Here is a 9,652-nt window from a genome sequence, read left to right as displayed (position 1 = left end):
CCTTAGGTTAGTTAGGTTTAATTAGTTCTAAGTTCTAGGCGGCTGATGACCTCAGAAGTTAAGTCGCATAGTGCTCAGAGCCATTTATAAACCAATTGGCTATAACGATACATCAAGCAGACCAGCTGATATAAAATTATTGTCCCAAAAATGCAGAATTTTGCTATTCGTCTGGGCCACATCATCACCAGTGACGGCAGACATATCGAATATGTCATAAACAAAATCCGAATATTTGTAGAGACGTTTACATGTTGAATGAAGTGTGTACACGCCATAATTTGTAACCAAATTACGTTTTTTTTTCATATAGTTCAATAATTGTCACCCTGTATATCCGAATCTGAGTCGATAAGGAAGCAACGGTTTACTTGCCTCGTCATCACACATACAAAAAGCGATGTTGTTAACAAAGATGCGTGATTCTCTGCGCATGTGCTCATAGCTGATTTGTTGTAGATAACTGGGCCAATATTGAGTGCGGTGTCACGGTTTCTTTTGTTTATGTGGCCGGTGGTGATTCCAGGCCCAACGATGGCTTCTTCATTTACGACTGGCGCTTTTGTGCAACAGTGAGCCGGCCGGGGTGGCCAAGCGGTTAAAGGCGCTACAGTCTGGAACCGCGCGACCGCTACGGTCGCAGGTTCGAATCCTGCCGCGGGCATGGATGTGTGTGATGTCCCTAGGTTAGTTAAGTTTAAGTAGTTCTAAGTTCTAGGGGACTGATGACCTTAGAAGTTAAGTCCCATAGTGCTCAGAGCCATTTGAACCATTTTGCAACAGTGAGGCGAGCTGGAGCTGTGCCTGTACTGTAGGCCGCTGAGATCGTATGCGAACGAGCATGGAGACGTGCAGACTGTGGGCTGACCTTCAAAACGCCTGGGGCATCTGTACACCGGCCGACGTTGTTTCCCTTCTGCCGTTTGGTCCTCCGGCTCAGCGAGCGACTATCTTCTTTACCTTTCCTTGTGTGGGCCCACTTGTTTACCGTCATTGTCAACGACTGCTTCTGAAGTTGTGTCCATTTGACATTGCAGACCCCGGAGCTCTTCGTTAATGTTCAGTCGCTGCTCGTGTCGTATAGCAGCGGTGTCATAAAGGCTGACGCCATCACTTGCTTGCGTCACCAGCAAAGTGTTTGCCTGTTACATCACTGCATGAACTCTTTCTGCCACTGATGTTAAAGAATTAAAATCTTTTACTACGTCGCCATGTTTGTTTTTACCGATTATGGTAGCTGTGTTCAAAAGGTAACGCAGCGTTGCATCCAAAAATGCTTCTTCCTTCACGATGTTTCTCAAGTGGCACCAGAATTCCGACGGTGATATACAGCCGATACGTTCGAACAGGAATACTTGTTGACATGCGCTGGTTCACTGATTTATACATACGGCTGACTAAGGTGTCTCTCAGGTGGGGACATTTGTGTTGCGAGGGTGGTTTTAATATAATGTGCGAAATCATTGTGACTGCTCGTATATCCAAGATGTTAACTGCCACGGCAAATTTTATGTGATCGCTAGTAACATAACTTTGTGTGAACGCCACGACTAACAATGCAGATCTCGGTTCTGGTTTCTCACAAGGGAACCTCCCCATCCCACCCCCCTCAGATTTGGTTATAAGTTGGCACAGTGGATAGGCCTTGAAAAACTGAACACAGATCAGCCGAGAAAACAGGAAGAAGTTATGTGGAACTATGAAAAAATAAGCAAAATATACAAACTGAGTAGTCCATGGGAAGATAAGCAACATCTAGGATAGCGTGAACTCAGGAGCGCCGTGGTCCCGTGGTTAGCGTGGGCAGCTGTGGAACGAGAGGTCCTTGATTCCAGTCTTCCCTCGAGTGAAAAGCTTACTTTTTTATTTTCAGTTTATGTGATAAACTCGTATGTTTTCATCAATTTTTTGGGAGTGATTATCACATCCACAAGAAAACCTAAATCGGGCAAGGTAGAAGAATCTTTTTACCCATTCGCCAAGTGTACAAGTTAGGTGGGTCGACAACATATTCCTGTCATGTGACGCACATGCCGTCACCAGTGTCGTATAGAGTATATCAGACGTGTTTACCTGCGCAGGAATCGGTTGATCTATGACCTTGCGATCAAATGTTTTCGGTTCCCATTGGAGAGGCATGTCCTTCCGTCTACTAATCGCACGGTTTTGCGGTGCGGTCGCAAAACACAGACACTAAACTTATTACAGTGAACAGAGATGTCAGTGAACGAACGGACAGATCATAGCTTTCCGAAAATAAAAAAAAGTTAACTTTTCACTCGAGCAAAGACTTGAACCTAGGACCTCTCGTTACGCAGCTGCTCACGCTAACCACAGGACCACAGCGCTGCTGAGCTCATTCTATCCTTGATGTTGCCTATCTTGCCATGGACTACTCAGTTTGTACATTTTGCTTATTTTTTTCATATTTCCACAGAACTTCTTCCTGCTTTCTCGATTGATCTGTGTTCAGTTTTTCAAGGCCTATCCACTGTGCCAACTTATAACTAAATCTGAGGGGGGTGCGATGGGGAGGTTCCCTTGTGAGAAACCAGAACCGAGATCTGCATTGTTAGTCGCGGCGTTCACTCAAAGTTATGTTGTCAGGTAGGAATTTCAGAATCTCTTCTTTCATTAGAGGTCTGGAAACTGCCCTGGTTTCGGCGGGTGTATTTTATGTCTTATTTGCCGTCTGTCTCGCTGCTTGGGGGAGTAACTTCACTGCGTGTTACAATCTGAGTTTGGAGGTTACTAAACTGCTTTTGCAGATCTTCTACGTTTCGTATAAGTTGTTTTTCCTCTTGAACCTGTCTGAAGTTACGCGAAGTCATTCTGAACATCGTTCGTTAACTCGGGTTTCTATGTTCCTTTGTGTTCCAGGTGTCACTAATTTATAAGAGTCTTCCATAAGCCACACAGCAACAGTTCACTAGTAATCCCATAACCGAATAAATTGATTTATTTTTAGGATTATAAAATACACTTCTACAACGGCAAGCAACAAAGAACTGCCAAAGAAAACAAAGAGATAACCTAAAAAAATCAGCAAAGTTACAACAGTAGACCAAATAACTACAAATGGACTTATTATGCTTGTTACAAGTCGATGCATCCGTCGCATTCCTGACGTGGACGTCGCATATCTTAGTGGCATCTCTGTGGCTCTTTTACATCTTGTCACACACGTCAATAAATTTCTTCTTCCCACCTTATTATGTCGTCACTGCAATAATGCAATTCCAAATATCACGTCTTCATATCACTACGTTCTAAGCACACATCATCAAATTACAAGTCCGCTGCAGAATTCTACTGCGTGATACTTTTACCAGAAACAGAAGTCTTTGCGTAGCCATCGCGGTCCTTTTAAAGACGCAATGAAAATGTTTATTTGCTTTTGTTTTCCTCACTACACATTCTACTATTTCATCGCTATTCAACCTTGTACAAAACATATCACAAAATTTTCAAAAATTTCATTTACATGTTTTCTCAGGTGGAAAATGCAAACATTTATACAAACTGTTCTTTATGTCAATAACAGGTTTTGTTATTCTTTCGTTTACAACAGGTAGATGTATGTGCTGAAACACTCGGGATAACTTATTTAAAATTTGGCAGATGAAAGAAAGAAAAATATCTTATTTATTACTGTACAGAATATGTGTTTATAGTCAGCTAATATGTACTGCCCGATTGCTAATTTTCGTATTCTTTCTTACGTTTCGTTGCTGCATACCTGTTATGCCATCAACAGAAAATCTAAAAAATAAAAAAAACATCCTTGTGTTTAGTTTTGTTGTCACTATTGCATATACTAAAGTTTTAATATTCTAAGTGAACCATAGGAAATGTTGATAACTATTTGTTTCATCAATTCCATATTTTATTTGAAAATACAGTAGTTCCAGATGCTGAGATTTCTCCTGCTTGTCAGTTTAGCACCTAGGACGTTAATTTAAGATATACAAAGGTACGCCACAACAATATACAAGACACATAAAGGGTTCATTGTCATTAGTCTACCACTCAGGTCAATTTGAGTGTAATATTGAGGTTGTTATACACTGGCATACAGGCAAATGGCAGCGTTTGCTTCTCTGTCGACACAATATCATGAATCTTGCTTCTTTGTTGTATGAAATGCCCCTATCTGTTGGATCAAAGGCCGCCCCCTCCTATCCCCCCTCTCCCCTCCACTTACATGCGTGCAGTTAATGAAGCTCCAGTAAAATGAATTTAAGAAAATTGTCATAGATTTTCAGAATTACTTCTAAATATAAGAACCTACATGTTCATACCATTATTGAAATTATATTTATAAATAACTAATCACCTCTCGGAAGTGATAAAGTATTAATTTCAGCAATAGTTCCTGATGTTCAGAGTATACACTTTAGAGCAGTGGTAGTCAACTTTGTCCCTTCGTCCAACTAGTGGGCGTTCAAGCTTTGATGGAGGATTGGTCGGCGGTAGGGTTTTAAATATTTTTCATAACGTTTTCGTAAAATTTTAATGTAAAGTATTTGGTAAGTAATTTTTATTATGTGTTTAACTTTCTGTAACTCTGCTTTATAAATTTTCTAAGGTTAAGCTTAGTTCAGTACTTTGTAAAACACCATTACTGTGGAACTGGTGGGCGCTTAGAAAATTTTGCTACCAGTAAAGGTACAAAATTTCGTGCTACGTAAAAACGGTAGACTGCCTCTGATTTAGAAAATAGCCCCGTCATTTAAAAACCGTCTTTTCCGCAAATATCCTTTTAATAAAATCACAAAATCGCTTTCGAATGGTGTCTTACAAACTCGTACACTTTTGACCACCTGATGCACCTGTTTTCAAGTGAGCCTGGCATCTCACAATTTCAACTGGCATCTTTCGCCTGTGCATTCAACAGAGAGACGGTTGTATAAATTTGCCATCCGGTGGCAGGACCAGACAATGACATCTGGATATTTACATTTTCATAATCTTCCGAAAAGCAGATGGAATAACAACCATTATCTTACCCAAATAGAAAAAGTTTTAATGCCTAGACTAGAGAAACGTGTATATTTATTTGCAATAAGCGCAAAGGCGTAATACAGGCTGCCCAGTGCTGAACATTTGTTTGCTATACAATCATAAACAATTCATTCTTTCCGGAAAGCCAATATGTGAGGAATTTGTAGTCCTCTGCAAGTCATAAAGCATAGAATTACATGGTCACAACAGAAACAGTGTACCACAGTTTAAGACACAAAATTTGACACCCTGCAATTTTATATTGTTATTTAATGTTGTCGTCCTAGATTCGCTTTTCAAACTGAACGTGGATGCCAGTTTTAGACATGAGGATGGCGGACCTAGGGTGGAAATCCAGATTTGCTTTCGTCTTCCCGGTGGGTCGCACGTTGTACTTTGATAGCAAGTTCACGAGACCCACTTTGGTTTGCAACAGGCCGAGCCTCATACCTGAAACACACAAAAATCAGACGGTTAAACAGAGTCATCGAAACGGGATGCTTAAAAGCTGCATAGCAATCGTTGTCAACAGCAAGGCACTACGTTTGTTTATAGCGACGTCGGGATCGAAGGAAAGGTGAAAACGTCACTATATAAAGGGTGTACGGAAGGAAACAGTGCAGCAGGGTTCATATTGTCGCCCATAAAACAGGATGATAAGGTTCTCAAGAAGTGAAACGTAATTTGCTCAGTGAATTCACTGAATACGAGATTATCATCAACACGAAATGTTCCTCGAATGCACGTAAATCATTTAAGAACAATTGCGCTGTGTGTGCTGGTCCAATTATATATAGGAAAGCCCTACAAAGTCACTAAGGAGGTATGCTACCATGTTGAAAAATATGTGTAGTCTGCAAAATGCTGAATAGGTCGCTGAGGGAAAAGTCGTTGAATGAATGCAAAGCGACTTTATTAATTGAATATTACGCGTTTCGACGTTTGCCATCATCAGATATCTGTAGAACTGAAATAAAATAGATCACAAAATCACATATGAAATAAAAATACGTTACAAAACCAACGTAGAGATACAAATAAAAATATTACAGTCGTAAAAAAGGCTCGTACCTTGGGACTTCAAGTAATCAGTGGACATAATAATTACATGTTGTAGTGGTAACAAACATGACAAACAAGAGTACTGACCATTATGCAAGGATGCCGATTAGAACACCAGATGGCATTGCAAAAATGGGTGTGGCGATCTGCAGTGTCATCGCAGGAATTACATATTGCTTACAAATTTGTATCCTTGTGTAATGGTCTCGTTTGTTACCACTACAACATTTATCTACTGGTTACCTGAAGTTCCACGGTGCGTGTCGTCTTACGACTACAATGTTTTTATTTCTATATCTACGTTGGGCCTGTAACCAATTTTTATTTCATATGTAGTTATATAATTTATTATATTTTAAGTGATAAGTATGAAGGGAAACGCTGAAACGCGTAATATTGAACTGATAAAGTCGTTTTGCATTCACTCAGTGACTTTTCCTTCAGTGACCTATCCAGAATTTTTCAATCTACACGTATTCAATAAAAAGAATTTGACATTGATAAACTTCAAAATCCATAACCCTGAAATAGGAGCAACTCTCGATTTCTGCAGGTTTCAGTACTCGGGAAGAAACAGAAATGACGGCTATTGGTTTCATATTAGGAAAGAGGGATAGCATTCACACAGATAAGGTGCGAGATGAAAGGATAATTTAACAATCCCAACATTAACAGGATGGTACAACAATGGCGTAAGATTTTCAGTGGTGGAGCTAAACTTCTACTGGTGAGAAGTGGAACTGAAGTTCCCCGCAGACAGTCATGAAACGAGGCTGGAACGACCCTTGATCATGCAGGAAGGTAAGTTACTTTTCAGGAATGTTTGTGAATATTCCCCACAGTTTCTTTCTCTGCAGTGAGAAATTCAATGGCGGCACGTTGTTTGTAACGTACATCACCTAGAGATGCCATTTTAAAACTGTCCTAGAGGTACGCTATCTGTCGGAAGTGACGGAACTTGGCGCTCTCACTCAGCAGAGTACACATAATATATACTTAAAGTTTCGCATTCATAGCGTTGTTTTCGGCTGAGAAAAAAAATGCGGTGCATTACTTTCTGGGCAACCCTGGCAATTCTTTCCCCTCTGATCCTGCGCAGAGCCTCCTCATTCCTCTCTTATAAGTCCATCTAATTTTTAACATTAGTCTGTAGTACCACATCTCAAATGCTTCGATTCTCTTCTGTTCCGGTTTTCCCACAGTCCATGTTTCACTACCATACAGTACTGTGCCCCAAAAGTACATTCTCAGAAATTTCTTCCTCGAATTGAGGCCTACATTTGATGCTAGTAGACATTTCTTGGGCAGAAATGGCCTTTTTGCCAGTGCTAGTCTACTTTTGATGTTCTTCTTGCTCCAACCGTCATTGGTTAATTTGCTTCCTAGGTATTAACTTCATCTACTTTATGACCAACAATCCTGATGATAAGATTCTGGCTGTTCTCATTTCCGCTGCTTCTCATTGCTTTCGTCTTTCTTCGATTCACTCTCAATCCACATTCTGCACTCATCAGACTGTTGATTCCATTCGCCAAATCATGTAATTCTTCTTCATTCTCACTCAGGATAGCAATGTCATCAGCGAATTGTATCATTGATATCCTTTCACCTTGAGTTTTAATTCTACTCCTCAATCTTTCTTCTATTTCCATCATTGCTTCCTCGATGTACAGATTGAACAATAGGGACGAGAAAGATTACATCCCTGTCTTACACCCTTTTTAATCCGAGCATTTCGTTCTTGGTCGTCCAGTCTTATTATTCCCTCTTGGCTCGTGTACATATTTTATATTACTCTTCTCTCCCTATAGCTTTGCCTATTTTTCTCAGAATTTCGAGCATCTCGCACCAGTTTACATTACCGAACGCTTTTTCCTGAGCGATATATCCTATGAGCGTGTCTTCATTTTTCTTTAGCCTTGCTTCCATTATCAACCGCAACGTCAGGATTGACTCTCTGGTGCCTTTGCTATCCCAAAGCCAAACTGATCGTCATCTAATACATACTGAATTTTCTTTTCCATTCTTCTGTTTACTATTCCTGTAAGCAGCTTGGATGCATGACCGCCGGCCGAAGTGGCCGTGCGGTTAAAGGCGCTGCAGTCTGGAACCGCAAGACCGCTACGGTCGCAGGTTCGAATCCTGCCTCGGGCATGGATGTTTGTGATGTCCTTAGGTTAGTTAGGTTTAACTAGTTCTAAGTTCTAGGGGACTAATGACCTCAGCAGTTGAGTCCCATAGTGCTCAGAGCCATGCATGACCTGTTAGCTGATTGTGTGATAATTTTTGCACTTGTCAACTTTTGAAATCTTCGGAATTGTATGGATGATATTTGTACAAAAGTCAGACCCTTATGCCGCCAGACTCATACATTCGACACACCAAAGTGAATAGTCGTTTTGTTGCCACTTCCCCCAATGACTTTAGAAATTCTGATGGAATGTTATCCATCCCTTCTGCCTAATTTGCCAGTCCTCCAAAGCCCTCTTAAATTCTGATTCTAATACTGGATCCCCTATCTCTTCTAAATCGACTTCTGTTTTTTCTCTTCTATCACATCAGACAAATCTTTCCACTTATAGTGGCCTTCTATGTACCCTATCCACCTATCCGCTATGTCGTCTACATTTAACAGTGGAATTCCGGTTGCACTCTTAACGTTACCATCCTTACTTTAAATTTCACAGAAGGTTGTTTTGAAGTTCCTATATGCTGAGTCATTCCTCCGACAATCGTTTCTTTTTCGATTTCTTCACATGTTTCATGCAGCCATTTCGTCTTAGTTTCCCTGCACATCCTATTTCATTCCTCAGCGACTTGTATTTCTGTATTCCTGAATTTCCCTGAACATTTTTGTCTTTTCTTTTTCATCGATCAACTAAATTATTTCTACTGTTACCCATGGTTTCTTTGCAGTTACCTTCTTTGTACCTATGTCTTTCTTTCCAACTTCTGTAATTGCTGTTTTTAGAGATGTTCATTTTTTATGAACTGTACTGCCTACTGAGCTATTCCTTATTGCTGTATCTATAGCCTTAGAGAACTTCAAGCGTATCTCCTCGTTCCACAGTAGTTCTTTATCCCACTTCTTTGCGTATTGATGCTTCCTGACTAACCTCAAACTCCAGCCTACTCTTCATTACTACTAAATTGTGGTTTCAGTCTATATCTGCACCTGGGTACACCTTACAATACTTGTCTGACCCTGACGTAATCTAACTGAAATCTTTCTGTATCACGCGGCGTTTTCCTCCTCTTGTGATTCTTGTACAGAGTACTCACTATCACTAGATGTAGTTCATTACGGAACTCAATTAGTCTGTCTCCGTTCTTATTCTTTTTCGCAGTCCATGTTCTCATGTAGCCTTTTCTTCTACTCCTTCCTCTACAACTGCATTTCAGTCCCCCACGGTTATCAGATTTTCATCTCCCTTGACGTACTGTATTACCGTTTCAGTATCCTCATATACTTTCTTTATCTCTTCATTTTCAGCTTGTGACGTCGGTATGTATAGCTGAACCATAGTTGTCGGTGTTGGTTTGCAGTCGATTCTGATAAGTACTATCTTATCACTGAGCTCTTCAC

At 40.4% G+C, this 9,652-nt stretch overlaps 1 protein-coding gene across 1 annotated transcript in view; it reads right to left on the bottom strand.

Annotated features, from left to right (window-relative positions):
• Positions 1-4,223: 4,223 nt before the first annotated feature.
• LOC124605132 (cytochrome P450 6k1-like) overlaps positions 4,224-9,652 on the bottom strand; it is a 75,486-nt gene continuing 70,057 nt past the window's right edge. The window contains exon 8 of the mRNA XM_047136615.1: positions 4,224-5,454. Coding sequence (XP_046992571.1) covers positions 5,288-5,454 — 167 coding nt within the window. The 3' untranslated portion in view covers positions 4,224-5,287. The remainder of the gene's footprint in view (positions 5,455-9,652) is intronic.

The sequence above is a fragment of the Schistocerca americana genome, chromosome 3 (genome assembly GCF_021461395.2).
Source record: "Schistocerca americana isolate TAMUIC-IGC-003095 chromosome 3, iqSchAmer2.1, whole genome shotgun sequence".
Lineage (NCBI taxonomy): Eukaryota > Metazoa > Arthropoda > Insecta > Orthoptera > Acrididae > Schistocerca > Schistocerca americana.
Note: the sequence above shows the minus strand (reverse complement) of the source record. Positions and strands in the feature narration are given on the sequence as shown.